The following is a 21,125-nucleotide window of genomic DNA, read 5'->3' on the forward strand; positions in this document are numbered from 1 at the left end:
ACTCCACTGCTCCACACTCCACTGCTGATCTTCGTTTGGCTGTTGTTTATTTTCTGCTGTTTTTTTTTGTTTTGCCACTGGAAATGATTTATGGCACATTCCAAACAGCAGACTAAGCTCTAGAGCCGTGGCTACTGATTTGCCTTTGCAGCAAGAAGAATGTGGCAAGCAGAGATATTCGCACAAGAGCGTAGGGTTTAGTAAAAGATCTTAGGGTTAAAAGGCGGCAGCGTTTGGGAAGAAATAGGATTTAGCTCATAGAATGTTTCGTTGTGGAAATAGCTGGAAATTGTTTAGATAATGTGAATAGAACCATGCAAATGGTTGACCACATCAATGGATTCATTAACTGCAATTATATTTATAGAATATATAATATTTTGTTAAGAAAGCCTGCAGCAACTGGGGACAGAAAAGGTATTCTCTGTTCTACAAGAGCATAAATTGTGACTAATAGTTAAGTCTCAGAACTTATTGATTGCAGATGATTCCATAATCTGCTAAAACTGATGTACTATGACCAGGAAGACTCTTGTCTGTTCTTACTACTTAATCCTCCTTTCGGGTACACTAGCCTTTGAAGTATCTGTATTATATAGAGTAGAAATTCTCATTCCTAAATGCACTTGAGTGATAAGAGTTGCATCTAATGTTGGCATAATATCAGCTATCATCGCATTAGGTTAAGAGTTATAAAGAGCCAATTGTGTTTGAAATTGTTTAAATAAAAAGTCAATTTAATTGTCATCTATAAGACACTAAACCTGTGGCTAAATTGCATCCCTATTCGAATGTTTAAAATTTGATGTAATAACCTTAACCTTCTGATTTGTATTGGATATAAAAAGACTTATTCTTTACTTACTTCTAAAACCATTCAAGCTGTAAAGCTTTATTAAACACCTGTCCCAATCTGAAGCTAATCTGTGGCACTATTCCAATTGTTAAAAAGTGTAATTCAAAGTTAAATCTTTACCATTCTCTGAGACACTTTGTCCAAGTACACTTCCACCTTTTGTTAAACTTTTGGCATAACTTCAAAGTAAGATATTTGATGGCACAAAACTAAGAGTAATGTGAGAAAGTTTCAATTGCCATTGACATGAGCGCAAGGCAGCATATCTTAATAAACCAGGGAACTAGGCACATACTATATGGGATATATAGGATGCAGATACAACAGTAGATTGATAGTAGATAAAGATGGACGTGTAACAGGGAAAGACACTCACCAGTTAGATGCAAAACTTCTACAAGTGCAGCGCCAGAGTATTCCCTTCAGGGTCTTCGAATGCGATTTCTTCCTTCGGGTTCTTCGTAAACGATTCAATTGATAGATGGATGGTTGAAAGTTCTTACGGCGAGTGTCCGTTCTCGTTTTACTTTGTTTTTGGTTAGATTTTCAAGAATAATTGGATGGGCAATTGTGCTTGGAATTTCTTTAGGCTTTGGGTTGATTTTAAGTTTCGGTTTTTATGCTTGGGCTGGCATTCGATTAGGTTCGAGGGGGAGAGTTGTTTTTGTTTTGTTTATGTTTGGTTTGTTTTTTGCGGCAACTGTACTTTTGCAGCGCCTTTTAGATTAATTTCTTTGTCGATTAATTGATTAATCCGAATGGATTTATGCGATATTTTCCACTAGTTTTAATTGTAATTTGATGTGAATGCAATAAAATATTTTTAATTGTTTTAATTGATATTTAAATACGGTACTTTGTTTTTTGTGGGGGAGGGGGTTCAAGCACTTATGGGGTTGCACTTTCTAAGGATTACCCCATACGCAGGGGTTTCGCGTTTCTGTTTCTCTCCCGTTTATGAGACACTTTTTATATAGTATATCTGCTGACTGCCTGACTGACTGTTCCAAAAGTATTAGCTTGGAATTTTTGCAGCTGAAGGAGATGCCACGTTGAATGCAGCCTGACGCTTGTCCAATGACTGAGGCCCCAATGCACGACTCTTGCATCGTAGCTGCAGTAGCCAGCAGAGGCTCCTTCGGACGCCACACGAGTCCCCACTCGTGGCGGCGCACACGACAGGACAGGACCACGAGGAGCTGTTCGTGTTGCACGCTGCGTGGGCACTGCGACTCCGACGTTCGTGTGGCGGCAGGAGCAGCAGGCATCAGAACTTCGGACTAATCCGGAGACTGCTGCTCCTGTTCCGTCGTGGTCCTGTTGCTGCCACGGGGATATCTTTCTGTCACTGATTTGGCTGCTGACACTGCCCCGCCACCCCCCGTGCTGTTGCAGCCAATGGGGCAACTGCTTTCAAGGTCACTCTCCCAAACATTTGACGGCCATTTTGAATGCACTGCCGCCCACATGCCACACCCCCCATCCCCCCTGCTCTATGGCACTGCTGCTGTCTGCATTTCCTGCCCAATGGCGCTGCCTCGAATGTCCTTGCCTCAGCGTCGCCCTGGCAACATCCTTCGGGTAGGCGTAACCTCGACATTGACTGCCACCGGGGGTTGCAAGGTCGCCCAGCTGACTGCCAGAGTTGCCGCAACACACACAGCACAGTGCAGCAGCTGTGCAATCGAATGATTCGATTATGGGATGGCAGAAGATTGTTGCGCCTCCCGCTCGCAATTAAATTCGAAAAGTCATTTCATTAACAGCCCCAGCCCCAGCCGCAGCCCCTGCTCCTGGCCCCTGCCGCCACCCCATTAATTAATCAAGAAGAAAAACAATAAAGATTTCAATACTCGATGCCCGAAACGACATCCGGTCGACAAGACAAATGCGGCACCAAATTTGGTTGCCACTTCACAGCGAGGCAACGCCATATGGAAAGAGATATCCAGATAAAGATATCTACAGACATACATATAGATATCTACATATGTATCTATATTGGTATATGAATATCTCTTAAGAAACATTCAAGCAACAATACAAAGTTGAAGTGCTTAAGGAAAGGGAGTGACTTTTGTTGGTGGGTTTAGAAATACTTTTTGGAAAGAAAATATATTTAAAAGGTAGATATTTCAAGATAATATTTCGAAAATATTGGTAACTGAATATACATAAGAACAGATATATAATGATAAAGCTAATATGGGTGCTACTTATCATTGGATACCTCCACCAAGTAACTCTATAAAAAAGGGAACCCATGAAAGTTTAAGGCTGACTAGCACCCATTCCAAAGAAAGCCTTGCCTTGGCTGTGCAAAACTCACCTTATCCTGCAAACTCCTGGTAAAAAACTACCTGAAAAGTAGCCAAAAAACAAGCAATTATAATACTTAGCATCAAAAGATAATTAATTAGGCATTAATATAAGAATTGAACTCTCTTCCTCTGTGTGAATGCTAATGATTCAAAGGTGTCCCCTTTCTACAGTTACAAAACTGTTACTATAAAATCAGCAAAGCCACTAGAGCCATCTCTCTTTCAAAGCTTATAGAGTATTCCCAAATGGAATGCCAAAGGTTCCCTTCCATCCATCCATTCGTTCCCTCCATTGTTGTGGCACACAAAAATTGAAATGCCAAACAAAATGTTGAATCATTTGATCGCATCGTTGCCACAAAAAAATGGTCTGCCATTCAATAAAGACACAAAACAGCACACAAACAATATAAATATATACGAAAAACGTATAAAAATACGTACGAAAAAAAAGCAGAATAAAAATAAATGAAATTTCATTGAATGTTTCTCAATGAAAAAAAAGCAAGCGAAAGATGTATCAAAGTTGAGGTCTGAGTTGAGGCTTTTCTGGCTGCTTCAATAAATTTTCGAGTGTCTGACGTCACAAGTGTCCTAGATAATCGCTGTGGCAGAGTGGCTGTGTGGCAGCAGTGGCTGTGGCTGTGCGGCAGAGAGGTAAGGTGTTGGTGGCATCGAGGTAAATCGCATAAACATGAACTCGGGGGCAATTTTCGACAGCAAACAAGAACAAACACACGCACGCACGTGCAAAAGAATACGAAAACGAAAATATCACTTGCTTTTTATTTGGAAAACATTCGGAGAACGGATGTTCGTTCTTCTTTGGATTTTGGATTTCTAGCCTTAAAGCAGATCCGTTCCCAATGCCGTTTCCGCTTGACGTCGTAATTGATGGCAATGGGAAGCACTGCAAGCACTTTGTATTGGGATTCCCATAGAAAATGTAAAGACGGAGGGGAGAATGGCAATTTTTTGAATATAATATGCAACATTTTGTGTTCCCCTGAAGATCATTTATCAAGATTTTCTGCTAATTAGAATGTAGTAAGTGAGCAATTAAATTATTTGAATTTCACTTTTCTATTTTAAAAATTCATTTTTTGAGTAATTTTTAGGTAAATGGAATTGTTTTTTATATTTACACATGTAATTGGGGGGAAATTCAAATCCAATACCACCAAATTAAAATAAAAGCTAATTTTTATGCTTGCTATTCTTCTGAATGAATTTTTGTAAATTTCCATTTGACTTTTATTTCTCCTTTCCATTCATTACACACACAGAAAAAAAGAAAGAGAGGGAGACAGAAATTGCTGCACAGGGACGTAGCAAAGGGGGTGGGTTTGGGATAGCCATTGCCTGCTAAGCATTTAAGCTGGCTTGCTCAAGTGGCCCTGGATTGAGTTGTCCTCCACAACCACCTCTTTCACCCAACCCCAACCCCGGCCCACCACCGTTCGTTCCGTTTTTCTCAATGAACCAATGCCGCCCACACAATACACAATACACAATGGATGGCAGCAGTCAGCAGTGTCGTTGGGGGACGAGACGAGAACTTACCTACCACAGCCGCAGCGCCTGTTGCCCTAGTTCCACACGCAGAGCCCTTTGTGGATGCCATTTTGATGGGTTTCGCCTTGTGAATGAAAATCAACGTGGAACCTCGCTCTATTCGCACACACTGTGTCTCTTTCCCGCGCGCGCACTCTCTCTCTCTCTCTAACATTTTGTGACGGCATTTATAACGGTTTGGGGGTACCTTTTTTGCCAGCCGATACGTTGGGCAAGGGGTCGCGGGGCAAACAAGTCATTCTTGAATCTACTACACGCACACACTCGCAGCTGCAGAGGGCCATCGGCAGCAACTTTGTAGGTGTGTGTGTGTGTGTGTTCCAAGGCAATCTTGGCCAAGAAAATCAATGAATGAACATGGAGACACGTAGCCAACGATGTACATCTATGCGTACATATATTTTACTCAATGAAAAGAACACTCACTTGATGCGCATTAAATTTGGACAAAAGAAAAATGCTCCTAACAAATTCTTGGCGCGCACCTAACCTCACACCGACACAAACACTCTCGCAAGGGCACCTGCTACGTGCCAAAATCAACGTAATGCGATACTAAAACACATCATATGGAAATATACATATAATAAGTGTTGAATTTATTTCAAAATATCACATTACTGCACTTGTTATTACGCACTTTAACTTTTATTGATTTTTTTCCAATTGCATTCCTCTTTGAACCGGCATTCCGATCATTACTGTGCGTTGACGTCGCAGGGCTAAAGAATTACCAATGCAAAGATATCGATATGCTGCAGGCGCTATGTTTATGTTCAGTTAGCTTGCTAATCAGTACAAATTTAATGGCTAAGACAGTGTTTCGTTTGTTGTTGTAATATCTAGATGAAATAATCTTGTTAAACTTACTTTTCAGCATAACTTTCAGTAATCGATATGCTGCAGTTGTTGATCTCGTTGCATTCGATAGTTGCAAGATCTCAGGATCTTCTCTGCGGCCTCGCTACCTTGATTTTTTTGTAATTCGGAGCCTAGTTTAATGGATCACACAGCTTATTCCTTTCAAACTGATCGGTAATTTCGTTTTTAACGCATCGATATGTTGCCTACCTTTATTTCGTGCAATCGATAGCTATCAAGATCATTGTGCTGTGTCTGCAGCCCTGCCCGCCTGCCATTTCAATTGTTTTTTCCTGGAAATTTCTGTTTCAAGCATCCTATTTAATGGTTGCACTTCACATAACATTACCTCGAGGACAAATACCCGGACCCGGGCACACTTGAGCTCATTCAGGACAACGCAGCAGCACATTTGAAGGACTCTTGCAGGCAGCATTTGCGTCATTCACAAAAACGGCTCTGGGACATGGCTTGGCTCTGCCTGCAGTCTGTACATGTGGCGCATAGCTTTTTACATACCATTCCATACGGATGCTGCGACACAATCGTCCTTCCCAGGCGCAGGTTGAACGAACTTTCGGTCTGACCTAGTTTTTGGGCTGCACCAGCAGCAGGAGCAGCAGCAGCAGCAGTCCGTTGCCAGGCGGTCGCGACGGACGACAACGACGGCATCAGGCTCGCCATTCATCGGCATCCTTGTCGCGTTCAATGACACAGCCCCCCAGAAGTAGCAGTAGCAGCATCATCAGAGGAGGAGGCTGAGGCAGAACCCACTGCGGTGGCGTGGCTATGAATGAAAAAGGGCAGCAGTGGCTGGCGGCTGCTGTTGCAGTTCTTTTGCGCATGCCAAGTGGGTCAATACCCTAAACGGAGGCTAAACCCCGAACCCCGCCCCACACGTCATGCGTTCCAAACGCTGTGACGTCACCAGTGACATAGTTAAAATTCATGTTGCTTTTTTGTTGTTTTAGTTGTTCGAGTACAACGTATTTTTTTTTCATAAGCTTTTATTTCTAGGAGGCTTTAAAGTTAAAACAAAAAAATCGCTGGCAAAATTTGTATTTTTCTGTTGTAAAAAGCGTTTCACAAAAACATTTGATTTAAAACCATTAACACAATTTGTAAGCGACGATCACGACGACAACGACCGTGTGCGGGAGAAGGAGGAGGGACTAACTGCTGTAAAATATATTTAAAAAAAGGAGGGAAAAGAAACCTAAGCTAAAAAGAGGATCCTCTGGAGGACACACCACAAGCGCACAGTCTGTAAATTGTTGTTGAATAGTAATAGTAGTAATAGTAGATAGATTTATCGCAATCTTCTCTTGTTGTACGTTATGTTTTGTTGCTAGTAATTTTGGCAAATATTTTTGTAATTTACATATAGATTTATAAAATCTCAAAGAGCTTTTTCAGTTCCACCATCAAGGCCCAATCGGCCTTGATCAGGTCATCGCGGAAGTAGTCCTTGCAGGCATCGATGCTCTGGCGGGAGATCTGCAACGGAAGGAACAGAAGAAAGGAAAAATCAGTTGGAAATCCATCACTCAAGTGTGTCTATAGTATAAAAATGCATATTAATGGCACACTGCGCTACACATAAATCATTTCAGCATTATAAATTCCATAAATGAATGTATAATTGGAACGTGCCAATTGTCAAACACAGAGAGAGGCAGAGAGATCGATCCATGGAGTGGGCCGGACTGCCAGGATGCGGACAAGCGGGCGGGCTGATCCATCAATCAAGCAACGGGGCGGCACGTGTCGGACGGGGGAGCTCTTTTCTCTCTCTCCCCCGACATATGGCGCATAACAATTAAAAATCATTTTTAAACAATATTTTTTTTGTTCGTTGCTTTGCGTATCCGATTCAGCTTTATTTTTTAATGCCTCAGCAACAACGCTTTATCGAACGAAGCTTTTTTTTTAGTGTCGCCATTTTTTATGGCGCTGCCTTTTAATGCGTTTTATATTTTTAATGTGTTTCACGTTTATGGAAGGAGAGACTACGACTACGCGACTCCGACTCCCCGCGACTATATGAATAGTTTTTACTTTCGTGCCGATTACAGGCCCTTGATAAAGCCACTGGCACTGTGTCTTCCACATTTATTCTTTCCGTTTAATTATTGGTTTTTATTGTCCATATGTTTTTATTTTCATTTTTGGCGTATCGCATATTAATTAGGGCCCCACCGATCAATGGTTTGATTGTAAGTATATGTACATATATTTATGGCCTAGAGTTTCGCACAAAAGATTTCTTTAAACGATAAGTGTGGAGAAGGTCTGCTCTCAAGGAAGAGTCTGTGTCTGTGTCCCTCCATTTATGGCCTGTGCATACGAAAGTAGCCTTTTGTTTGCAGCTTTTGCCAGAGTTGAAGGATATGGCAGCAGAGGCTGTTAAGTAGTTGTTTATGATATAAATAAAGGGAAAACCTATCTGATCGCACTCAAACTAACCTTAAATCCCAATGTAACTCTTGTTACATTTTGCTGATTGCAGCCTGCAGCTCGGTTTGCCATTTGCATTTCATTAACTTTTCCGGCAAAAACCCATCAGGTGCGACACTAATCCAATCATGCTACACTAATTGTGCCTATTTTTAGCTACATTCAGCTGCCCAAGCATAAGAGGCCTTGCCCAATTTTTGGATTATAGCCTGCCTGCCACAAGGCTGAAACAATAGTTGACCTCACATTGACTGACATGCGGTGATGGGAGATGGGAAATGGGGCGGGTTTTATACTCTATTTTTGGGTCGACAAATGCGTCATCGCGTCATCTCATTGAGTGGATAAAAAGAGCAAATTGAAGTACGAAAAAAATAACGCCATGCACCGAGAACCCGAGAACACATAACTGGGTCGACTGAGAGAGCGAGAGAGAGAGAGAGAGAGAAACTGGGTTAACACACCAACGCCAGCGACTGCCACTGAGAGATGTCAATGAACGCGGCGAGTGCCCCGCTCCGGTGTCATTGCAAGTGCATTCCCGTGGAAGGTGAAACGTGACGTCAGTGCATCAGAGACCGGGTCAAAGGGTGGCTTGGCCACATAAGTACCGTACATCAGGTCAGCCATGACATAATACTCTTTCATGGCTGGGCTGGGCTGGGCTGTGGGACATTGAAGTCTATAAATAGCAACGATAAGAATCGAGGCTTTGCCACCCACTCGATGGCTATTGATGTGCCCCACAGCCTTATTATTCAATTTGGCAGAGGCCTAAAAATATCCACGCAGCAGCAGCCACATCATGCGTTAATTGAATCAAAATTAAAGCGAAACTCAATGAAAAATGAGTGGAGAAGAAAGAGGGAGAGAGAGGCTTCCTTTCTTCACGCTGACGTCACTGATAAGAGAGGAAATGGATTGAAAAATTAAGTTTTGCCATCGATTCAGTTCACTGACGTCAGTGCCAGTGCTGCGTAAGTAATTGCTAATCAAATGATTGGAATTAATGGAAGTTCCACAAAGACACTAGGCACCACTTAAGCCCCTACCTCTCAACCACAGTTAGCCAAACCCCACCTTATATTATCTGTAGCTATACCTACTCCTCCTCTTGCCACTGCCACTGCCACTGCCACTGCTTTTGCTTTGGCTGTTGCGTTGCCACTTAACACAACTTGGCCATGTAATTTGATAAGGCGCCAAAGTTTAAGTGCCCTTCCGAAGGTGTGGGCCTGGCCCAGGCCAGGCGCCTGGGTATAATGTGCACCTGGCCCCGCTGACAACTTTGGCACTTTCCCGATCTGATTGTCTTTCGTGCACGGGTAGAGAGAGAACTTAAGTGATGGTCCGACAAGTGACATAATAATGGGTTCTGCTGACGGGAAGTAACACTCTCACTTTAAAGGTGAAACATTGATTGGTGTATTAGTTCTAGAGTTCAAATGGCTTAGCAATTGGCAGTGACATTGGCAATTAGTGGCACTTTAATTGCTCCGCTTACACTCTCATTCTCTGTGTTAGATTTGGCCAGATTTGTACCCCAGATACACGTAGCCTCCCTGCTATCTTCCACGTGATATTTTGTGTTGTTTTTGTAATTACGAGCCCCGACAAATGCACTCCACACGTATCTCAAGTTCCAAGTAGACCTTTCCGCTCCGGAATCGAAATGTAATTTATTGCCACTGCAGAATAAGAGATCCGGCGATCCTCAAGTGGCCCTGAAGGCACTTCATTCACTTCATTCAGAACTGATCGACTTACCTTGCTCACGAGCATGTCCTCGGCCTCAAAGTGTCGGCCAAACATCTTGGGCGATTCACCGGGTATGGGCTCGATCTTGATGCAGATCTCTTGGCCCTTTCGTGCCGAATCAATGTTCTTGTGATTCGATTCAATGGACGTCACGATGCCAATGTCCACAAACTGCAACGAAAAATATAAAGAGAAAGAGAAATTGTGAAAGTGTTTTTTGTGCTGAATCAAAGAGGAACATAAAACTGAAGCGTAAAGCGGCGTTGAGACTTCCGCATGTCATTCATTGAATCGCCGATAAGTCGCGACTTATTTGGTATGCCCTCCCAGCCATAAAATAACTCCACGTTAAGCGTTTGCCAAAAAAAAAAAAGTAGAATAGGGCTTGGGCATGGGCACTGGGGAGTGGCTCTTATCAGCCACATCTGGCCCAAGTTTCATGTGTGGCTGGCCGGGCAGGCACTTCCTCAATACCACAACTGATAAACACAGCCCAACCCCACCGCATCTCTCATCCCATGTCATTCGCAGTTGTGGGTGGGATAGTTCGCTGCTCTGGGTAGTCTCTTCATTTCTTTTTTTTTGGTGTGGCGGCGTGGGGTTTAGATAACACCCAAGAACCGACACCATTTATGCACTGGCAGAAAATTATGATATTTGCAACAAAAAAGTCTACAAAATATACACACACATATAATACTATAACTCAACGATCTACCAAGAATCATAACGATTGGATTGGACAACTTCTAGTAGAAATACGAATTATTTCTTCTACATTTAGAATACTCTTCTCCCAATGGTTCTCCAAACTCTAGGTACACAAACATTTAAGTTTCTTTCATCTTCTAGTCTTTGATTCCCTAATTTCGCTCTGTGCATATGGGGGGGAGGGGCAGCTCCTATCTCGATGGCCTAACAAAGTCATTGAACCAAATTGTAACATGTTTGTTGTCGTAACCCGTTTGCACTCAACAGCAACAGCAACAGCAACAACAAGAGCTGCCGCCGCACAGGAAACTGTTGCCAACGCCGCTGCCGCCTGAGCGTTTCCTGTGGGCGCCCCAATGGCGACCACGTCGCTGTTGCTGCGAGCGTTGCCGCGTTCGTATTTCATTCAAACCAAATAAATTATTGAAATTTTGATGCCCTTAAAGAGTGCGAGGGTATTATGCGGTTTGCGAAGGTGTTTGAAAAGGCAGCGGCCAACTGAGATGAGTTTCGGGGAAGAATAATAATAAGTAAAAGTTCGAAAAGAAAAGTCGCTCAAAAAATAAATCTTTGCAATAAAAATGTTTTTATATCTAAAGATAACGATGCAAATTAGAGTTTTATTAAGAAAATCTTCAATTTTGTTCTGATTTAATTTGTTTTTCGATCATTTTTTATATAGCTCCCACATCAAGCAACGAAATTGTATCAAAAACTTAGCTTCAATCGCGCTTTTCCATGATCTTGTCGCAATCTATCTTTAGTTCCATAAATAAGAGCCCATTCTGCGTGCAAATTTCTAACAGCTGCCATGGAAATCATCGATTTTCGAGTGTATCTGAAGCTTCGGTTTGCCCTTCGGAACACTATTTTTTTTGGCTTGTTGCTATCGGTGCAAATAGCTACAACACATTTACACACTCGCTGAATGGAGAGTGTGGTGAGTAAAGGAGGGGGGGCATAGGCATAGGGTGGGGGCGCATTTGTCACCATTTCCTGTCGTTGATTACTCATACGCCCCGTTCGACGACCGTCTTCCTCTTTCGACAACGACTGCCTGCTGGCTGTTGCCTGCCTTCTGCCTGCTTTCTCCTTCGAATGTTCTTCGACAAAAATTTTTCATTAAATGTGTTAATTTATTTCCATTTCCACACAATTTTTTCTTTCAACATTGCGCCGCTGCTGCCGCCGCTGCTGTTAATGTTCTGCTGCGAGTTGCTCTGGCAATTTTCGTCTTTTATGAGAGCAACGAAATCATACACGAGGGTTGGGGGGTGGGGCAATATTTATGATATAAATGATGAAGGGAAGAGAAGGGAGAAGCAGAAGTAGGAGAAAGCAGGAGGTGGAGAAGACAGACAGCCTCGTACGAGGGTACGAGGTGGCTGTAGGACCAGGAGAATACTAAATTTGTACCATCTGATGAGAGGATAAAATTGATGGCTTTGTTGATGCAAGTGGCCTACAAAAATATGAATCATTCATTCATTTATTCATGAATTAAAATGCATTCTTGGCAGACGTTCTCGTGACTCTAAAAGATTAATAAAGAAAGGAATTGCAGGAGAAAGTGATCCTTTTTATGGCTAATTAAAATTCCTGTCTTTAATCCTCCGTAAAACTAATGGTTTAATTATTATTTCCTCTCTCTTTGCATGTGCATTTTTATTAGCCACCCAAACAAAAATTCTTTATTGGGGCATCGAAGCGAGCGAAAATTCGATGACGATGCTGGGGCGGATCGGATCGTTCGTCTCGTGAGGCTGCCACCATAAAACCCAAACAACAAGTTGACTACGAAAACAACAATTTTACATACAGCTTTTTGTTGTTGTTGTTGTTGTTGTTCATTTTGGTTTTCGTCTATTTTTTCTGGCCGCTGCACAGACGACCGTCTGTCGGTTTATCTAAAAATATGATTTATATTTTTCATGCAGACCGGATGTCGTCTATTTTTGAAAAATAAACCCAAATAAAAAAAAAAAAAAAAAACAGCCATGAATGAACCGAAAACATTAGCAGCAACAAAAAACAACAAAAATCGAATCGGAAAAACGTTGAAAAATGTTTGATGGAGCCACAAATGCTCGTAAATAATTATGCAGATTGTGTGATATTTTATTTGGAGAGTAAACACCATTTTTGGTGACACAATTCTAACGCAGGAAATGATCAATTAAATTGTGATATTTACCAAAGATATATCTAAAACTTTGACAACGTCATCAGTGAAGGTTCCGCCTTCGCCTCCAGCATTTGTGGCCTCCTTCAACAAGAAAAAAACAGTAGCCTCGCCATCAACAACATCAATTTCTTTCAATCTTTTGGGCTTCCAGTCTTTGGGTTCTTAGCGGTCTAGGAGGAGGCCTCGTACAGCAAACATGCCTACGTCATGGTTTTCCAGAGAGAGAGAGAGAGAGCGCTGCCAGCGGGAAGAACTTGTCGCTGATTCGAGTGTTTGGCCAGCGACAGAGAGAAGGGAGCCCCCACATTTGAGGAACATCATCATTATGAACATGATCACGATCAGAGCCGAGAGCAGCAGATAACCCCACTCATTGCTGGAGAGCCGCAGAGCCAGATGCTGCTGCCTGCTGCCCACAAACATTGAAGCGGAGGAAACGCCAGATGGATGGGTGTTTGGGAGAAGAGGAGTGGGAGAGAGCGTCAAGAGATTGAGTGCAGCAGGGATGGAGAATGAAAGCGCTGCTGGAAGGTGTTGAAAAGCGTTGTGGGATCATATATCAGTGTTGGAAAACTCAACTTAGAGCCGAAAAGTACCGGAAAGTGTTATAAAGAGTTATCTATCATTGAACAAGTGTTGTACAGTACTTTATGCAGCTAGTAGTAAAAGAAACTAAACTAATTGTAATGTTCCAAAATGATTCTCTTAACATCTATCATATGTGGTATGCACTTCGCCCATCCCTAACTGATTTCAGCGCCTCCAGCGACCTGAACAAAACTCCAGCTCATTTCAAGTCATGCAACGCCCAGCAGTAACCACAAAACAGCAACAGCAACAGCAACAGTAACAGTAACAGCAACAGCAACCACTGGCGAGGCTTTCAACAGCAATAACAATGCCAACAACACCTATCAAATGAGCCAACTCAAGTCAAGACCGAAGCCAAAGCAAGACTGACAGACAGACAGACAGACAGACACTCATTTCCCCAGCCATCATCAACTCAGCAGCAGAAGGTATCAGACATCAGGCATAAGGCAACCAACAGAGGCATCAGGCCATGTGTCTAGTCATGCTCATTAGCATCTCAAGCAGTGAATGCAACACAGTGACGCCCACAACGCCCACAATCAACACTCGTAGGAGGCACAGACCAAGATGAGATGAAGACCTGGTAACGAAAACCCAAAAAAGAAAATCTTTCACTCACAGGAAGTTTGTGGGCAAACATCATCAGCGCGCGATGCGAGCAACAAAATTAAAGTAAACCAAAACTTAAATGTGGGTGTTTTGGTTGGTTGCCAGCCAAAGGTGCTAAAGACCTCCTCCAGATATAGGGAAATCATTCCATTCGATTAGGAGAATGATTACCTCGCTCGAGCAGGGAGTACACTCGACAAATGTGGAATATTAGAATTCATTGGTTATTGTTTGAGTTCTTATCGGACATCGGAAATACTTGATCGATACCACTCACAGCTGTGCTTTGTTTATTAATCAGCAATAATACTCGTATCAAATAATGAAAATAATGCGAATAAACAGTAGGGGCAACATTGAAGGCCTCCCCCCCCCCCCCGGCCAAACTGATACAAATTAATCCAAGTGCAAAACAATCAATTATGCCCAGCCCTGAATGAATGTGGAATGAATGAAACAAACACAAACCATACACACAGAGACAGGCTGTAAGTTCGATGCGAGGCACCGATCAAAGTCATCGATAAGACCGCAAAATGCGATAACAAAAATCGTCGAACGAAGGCCAGACCCAAATGCAATCGAGAGCGCTCGCTGGACTCTGTTCGAGCGGAAGTGAATGCGCACCCAAAAAGTCACAAGAGTGAGTAGTGAGTGTATGAGTCTATGAGTGTAGTGGCTATTGGCTATTGGCTGTTCATCTGTTATCATCTGAATGCGTATCAAGTTCAATGCCTGTCTTTAATGGCTGTTATTAATGTTTTATTTTTATTATTTTTGTTCTTGTCACGCCTCTTGTCAGGTAAGCGGCGACGCCGGCAATAAAATCATTTAATGCCTGTGTGAGTGTAGCGGTTTTACCCAGTCCCCCAATAAAAAGAACATCAATAAAAACAAATGCTAACAGGAAGAGGTTTATCTTAAGTGGGGGGAAACTTAATTGAAACACACTTGTTCAGAAATGGCAAAGATTCCCCGTGTTTTTGGGTGGAGTTAAACTCTACATCTAGATGCTTTATGGGTAGTATTAAAGTGTTTCCCAGGAGTAGTTTATGGGCTAAGCCTTCAGTCTCATTTACTGAATTGTTTCTGTTTCTCAAATAAAAGCTCTACATAAATGCTTTCCCGACTTATTTCTCTCTTAATTACATTTTTCTTGATGGAACATGTCTTGCCTGCTTTTATACTTAACTCCAATTACATCTCTCTCGCATAATTCTGAATTATTATCTAAAAAGATGAAGACCTAGCCCTCGGATACAACCTCAAACGAATCTCAGCAGACAATTCGACTCTCAACCTTTGCTCGTGCAACTTTTGTTTTTCCATTTCATTGAGTTGTAGAATTTTCACGTAGGTGTCTGCAGACCCCACCCAGCCCATTATTCCGCGATTAAACAAACGTCAATTAAGTATTATTTATTTTTGGGGTGCGCGTGTAAATGGGAGTAAAACACCAAACCAGAAGAAGAGAGAGCAATAATAAGGCAGAAGGCAGTAGGCAGGGGAAAATAAGAACATTTTTAATGCCATTTCCCCGCTCCGCCCTCGAGACGGGGTTTTTGTGTGCAAATTCAGCATTTCCGGCCCAAGAAAAACTGAAATGTGACGAAGGCGACCAACTGACCGACCAAGCAAAATAAAACCCACAACGACGACGTCAATTTCCAAGATACAAAAACAAAAGGCACTGGCAAAATACAAAAAAAAAAAAGAAACACAAGGCAGACGAAGATTGTGCTGGCAGAACCCGAAGCGCGGGATACACTTTCAGGGTGTTTTTTGTAATGTTAAAACTTTGGTATTAGATGTGGAAATATATGAGACTTGGGATCATTTTAGATATAAAACTGTTTTAAGCTGAAGAAATTGATATTAAATATGATAGAAATTATATTTATGGTGTTGCGATTGTCATCAAATTATGAAAATATATTTAGAAACACTTAAAATGTAATTTTCTTCTACTCCAAGAATTTGTGTTGCCCGCAAAGACTACTTTTAGTAACAGAAACGATTACAAACCAGAAAGAATAAATCTCATGGAATGAACGCATCTGCATCTATTAGGATTATATTTTAATAGAAATCCGTCTGGAAATGCCCCATAACTTTGCTACCTCTCAAACTCCGCCACTGATCCATAAAGCTCGCTCTAAAGCGTATATCGAAAAGCCAAAGACACAGAGAGACCAGCAACAAAGAGAGCGGGCAACAACAACAACGAAATGAAATAAAGAAATAAAAGAAACGAAAAGAAAAGAAGAAACAGTCGTCGAGTAATTTGCTAATTACGCTAATTTCTTTTGTTGTTGCTGCTGCTTTTATTGCAATTGCCATTTGTAATCGCAGAGAGGCTGCTGCTGCTCGCTGTTTATTTTCATAGTAAAATAAATATATAAAGCACTCATGGAGAGTAAAAGAGACACAGCTACAGCTACAGCTACAGCTAGAGAGTAACAGATACAAGTACATCCACAGCGGATTGGCAAAAAGAGACAGAGCCAGCGGAGGAGCGCAAAAAAAGAGAAGAAATATTAGCGCGTATCTAAGCGGATTTTTATTATCTTATCGTTTGCCTGAATGACTCTCTCTATGTGTGTGTTTGGGTGTGCATAGCTTTGTATCTATAAGGCACAAGTATCTATGGGGTATTTTTATGACTGAAACAAACCCCATAGACAGCAACGACAACGACGACGCCGACGAAACACGAAACACGAAGCTCTGGACGGTACAACAGGAAATAAGCATTTTTATGAATGAAACGAAAGCGAAGCGCACACACAACACACAGATACTTTGCCATGTGCAGATACGCAGATACATGGCCAGGCACTTACAGTTAGTTATGTGGCAAATGGTTTTAGCCAAAAGTGCAGGGAAGCTCGAATGGGATTTGAGCACTGGATTTGTTAGATGAAAGTAAACACACCAAAAATCCATTAAATAAACCACCCAAAAAATTATGAATAAATAATAATAAACCATCTGCGCCCCGCTTCCACGTCTCACTCCCTCAATCTATTTCCAAAAAATGTTTCTATGGCAAATTAATATTTGTATTTCTATTTTTTTCCATCCATTCATGAATCGCATTTTGTGTGCCATTTGTGTTTCTGTTTCTGTTTTGTTATGGTCTGTTTGCTCTATTTTATATTAAAAGCTCTCTATTGTATCTGCCTGTATCTGATAGCTACCAAAACACACATTGACTGACTGCCTGAGTGTATTCCCCACCATTTGTGTCATGGCAGAGTGCGCCTCCCACATGTTCCATATTTTTTTTGTCTTTGGTTCTAGTTCTATTGTGAAATGCTTTTACCCCGCTGGCTGCTTATCATAATAAGATACAAATGTATCTCGCAGATGAATTTGCCGCTGCTGCTGCCGCTGTCTCTGTTCTCTGTTTTCTGTTCATTCATAAAAAAGAGAGAAAAGAAATCCAATTTCATTCATAAGTAGAATTTCCGGCACGTACAAAGCGGCGGCCAGGGCACCACCACCTGCCTTATCGTGTTTTAGGGGTTGCTGCATGCCACTTATCCCCTGCCACTGCCAGTGCCACTTCCACTACCATTTCCTCGACTTCCTGCACTTCCGGATGCACTCTTTAAGGACACAAGCCCTGCCCCCCCACCCCAGCACACTTCTGCCAGGAGTACTACACGCTCGCTGCTGCCCTCTGCCCCTAATGCTGCTGCTCCTTCCCTTTGCTCGTTCATTCATTCATTCACTCATTCTCTACGTGCGGAAGCATTCACTTCCGCTCTGCTTCCGTTCTGTCGCTGCGGGGCACTGCCGCCAGTCGGTACCCCAGCTGCTGCTCGCTGCTCAGTCCGCTTCCGCAGGCTGTGCCTCTCTTTCAGCTGCACAACATCTTTTGTAATTTAATTACTTGTTCCGGTTCTTAGCGCTGTTTCTATCGCTCCATCATCATCATCATCATCATCATTATTGCCGCTTGCCCCTTGTTGTGGCATTGTTTAAAGTGTTCCTTTGTGGCACACGTACAGGCCGTAAAAGCGGATTTCAATTCATGCCACAGCAAAAGATGATATGACGCAGTTGTCGATGCAAAACACACACATGAGACAGCGTCGAAGAGATAGAGAGACATTCACTATAGAGAAGGGAGATCTACAAAGGTACTATGATAGTCTTTAGAGAGATTATGGAAAGAAGATGCCTAAGCAGAGAGATTCCTAAATACTCTTTAGAGATTATGGCAGGGATTTATGCAGTAGATCTGCAGATATCGATAAACCATTTGCAGAATGAAGAGATTTATGTTCAAATATTATTGTAGAAAATTGAGCAGAAGATCTGCTGCAATCTTTGCTTTACTTTGAGACATTTTGAATTTAAATCAAAATAAAATAAATGGAAAAGGGGACTGTAAATGTTGTGGAACGTAAATAATATCCAATAGAGTTAGTGGAAGTAAATATATCGTACAATATCTCAAGATTATATTCATGGCACCACTCAATTCAATTTCTATCTTTCTTGTCCCTCCACAAACAAAAGCTAAGCCCCACCAACCGGTTAGACCTCAATCACAACGTCACTGCCCGAGTATCAGTCCAAATAGGAACTGCGCTTTCGACGTCCATTTCGAGGCGACAAACGGAAGTCATAAGCCACGAAGAGGCTTAACAATTGAAGGCAACAAACAGCCAAGGAAAATAATATTTAAATCTTATAGCTAAATGCCAGGGCACAAGCACAACACACACACAAAGAGAGAGAGAGAGTGAGAGATATAATGAAGAGGAATAATATATGATGAGTGTTACGGGGAGTGGGACAGACCCTTACCCCACTTAAACTTCAAGTTAAGTCTCGCAGCAGCCGCGGCAGCCCATAAATTAGCCCAAGATCAACATGCAGTTCCCGAATCGAAGGCAAACGGCTACCTCTTTATACTTTATACATAAATATATGTACGCGCATGTATAGTCATGTAGTAAATCGAAAACCCCAGAGGCATTTAATTACAAAAAACCAGCAGCAGCAACACTGAATGAGCTTTCATTTCCGCTACAGCAAACACTTGAGGCATGAATGAAAATATTAAAAGATATCGATCGCCTCGCTGCCTCTTCATCACTCTCCCTCTCTTTCAGCCAGCAAATTTCTGGTTTGTGTTTTGCGGTTTTTCGGTGGCGAGGCAGGAGGCAGAAGGCAGAAGGCAGAAGGCAGAAGGCCTGCTGCAACATTTGCAAGACGATCTGCAAGTGATCTGCCAACTCATACACCAGGCCACAGACTCGCTTTTAAAGACCGTCTTTAGGCATAGATACATAAAGCAAAAAGCCCCCCAAAACCCACCTACGAGTACGAGTATCTGTTTGGAGTGGAGATATAAACACATACACATCGTTCGTCCATATGTTAAGTGACTGACCGACTGACTGACTGCCTGACGGACGTATCTGGATGTGGATTTGGATTTGGCGGCTGGGTAACGCCTCCAACTTCCGTTTGCTGTTTTCGTTTTTAAGTGCACAAGGCCCCTAAAGAAGCCGAGCAAAAAGCAAAAGCAACAGCAAAATAAATGTATTCCGGCCTGATGTCAGTGGGAGATTTGAATGGAGGATCGGATGCGATGGGATGGGATCGGTGCGAGAGTGGGGCGTGTGTGGATCTTGTGGCTTAGATTGTGCCTCGATAAAGTGAAACTCTTTGATGAAGTACGAGTACGAGGGTAGAGCCGGCCCCAGCTCCAGCCACAGCCCCTCCTTCAGAGGCGGATCTGATCAGAGTGGAGGATAACAAAGACCAGAGAACAGCAGATCGCTGCTTAATTAGCTGCAATGACCCCCAAGGCTATGGCTCAAAAGCTGCTGGTAGGATGATCCCAACAATTGGGTCTGGCCAGATCGAAATTTAATTGAAATATTGTTTGGCTTACAGAGGAAGTGATCATCAAGTCGAAATGTTAACCCAAAGATCAATCTTTTGGCGGCGACAGATGCCAGATTGAAGCTTCTTAAGACCAAAGACAGGCCTGATGAAAGACTGTAATTATGTACCAGAATGAAGTTGGAAGTTTGGGAAAGTGTAATCAAGCTGGGAGGAAGCTGAAGAAGTGATCGAAAAGATGGGTCAAAGATCTGATAGGTGAGAAATCAATGTAAATGATGAGTAATCATTGTGGTAGATGAGAAATTGATCTGCTTTATTAGCTGTCGATGTGTTAGATGGGAAATGGACACTGATCTGGAGATGATACTTGAGATCGTTGGGCTTGAGGTTTCTTTTAAAAGAAAGTTCCTCTGGGGCAATGAGTAGTGATCGCTTAACATGTGATCTAGCTACTGATGTTGAGCTCCATGTCACACGTCAGTCGTTGGTCAACGTTGAACTCCAGTTAGCCTTTGTGGAGGAACTTCCCTGAAGCAGTGCCCTCAAGATCAATCACCTCCATGTCACCCCTGCCAATCAGTTCGGTTCAAAACCATTCAACCCTCAACCTGTGATTAACCCCCATAAGCTGCACTCAGACTCTCGTATCTGATTACCAAAATTCTGACACTTTCAGTGCCCCCAGGCAGGCTTTCGGCTTGAGGGTTAAGGGTTGCAGCCTGTGGACTCCACCTGTTTGTAGCTCATTTACTTGAAAGTGTAATGACAAACCCCAAAACGGGAAGTGGAAGTGGTTTGCATGGCGACTGTCGTCGTTGTCCGAAAATGCGTGTGAGAACGGATGTTTCAGTGCCCCGACAGGGGACACAGCAAAACAATTACACGCGAGATGCAGAGACAGACCCAAGTGATCAGCAACAGCAGTGGCCCTGCTATTACAGATTTAATTATATAATTAATAAATGTAATCAACGGGCAGGCCAGCTCAAGCAAGGGCCGGGAGAGAGACCAAAGAACGACCATCTGGCAGGCAGGGTCTGCTGTGGCACGCATGCGCAGCAGCCACAGCCACAGTCACAGCCGTTGCCATCAAAAAGATACGAAAGGAAGTTGTCGCTGAGAGACAGGGAGAGAGGGAGAGATGGGGGTACCATCCTTTTGGACGATTCGTTGAGCTCCCCCCTGAAAGTCAACGGAAATGGCAAAAGGCAAAGGCAAAGGCAAAGACAAAAAAAAGGGCAGGGGCACATAAGCGACAAAGCCCAGCATTCTTTGGGGCAGAAAATAACGTGCAGATCTAAAGTAGAATTGGATCAAGGCGGCAGTC

The 21,125-nt window shown here is 42.6% G+C and overlaps 1 protein-coding gene across 2 annotated transcripts in view; it reads right to left on the minus strand.

Annotated features, from left to right (window-relative positions):
• Positions 1–6,890: 6,890 nt before the first annotated feature.
• The window catches only part of LOC117588979 (eukaryotic translation initiation factor 5B), a 32,362-nt gene continuing 18,127 nt past the window's right edge, over positions 6,891–21,125 (minus strand). Inside the window, exons 8-9 of one of the 2 annotated variants that reach the window (XM_034280568.1) lie at positions 9,838–9,999; positions 6,891–7,110 (exon numbers count right to left, since the gene is read on the minus strand). In XM_034280568.1, coding sequence (XP_034136459.1) covers positions 7,003–7,110; positions 9,838–9,999 — 270 coding nt within the window. In that variant the 3' untranslated portion in view covers positions 6,891–7,002. The remainder of the gene's footprint in view (positions 7,111–9,837; positions 10,000–21,125) is intronic. The other variant, XM_034280569.1, reaches the window with a different exon arrangement.

This window comes from Drosophila guanche, unplaced genomic scaffold (genome assembly GCF_900245975.1).
Source record: "Drosophila guanche unplaced genomic scaffold, DGUA_6, whole genome shotgun sequence".
Taxonomy (NCBI): domain Eukaryota; kingdom Metazoa; phylum Arthropoda; class Insecta; order Diptera; family Drosophilidae; genus Drosophila; species Drosophila guanche.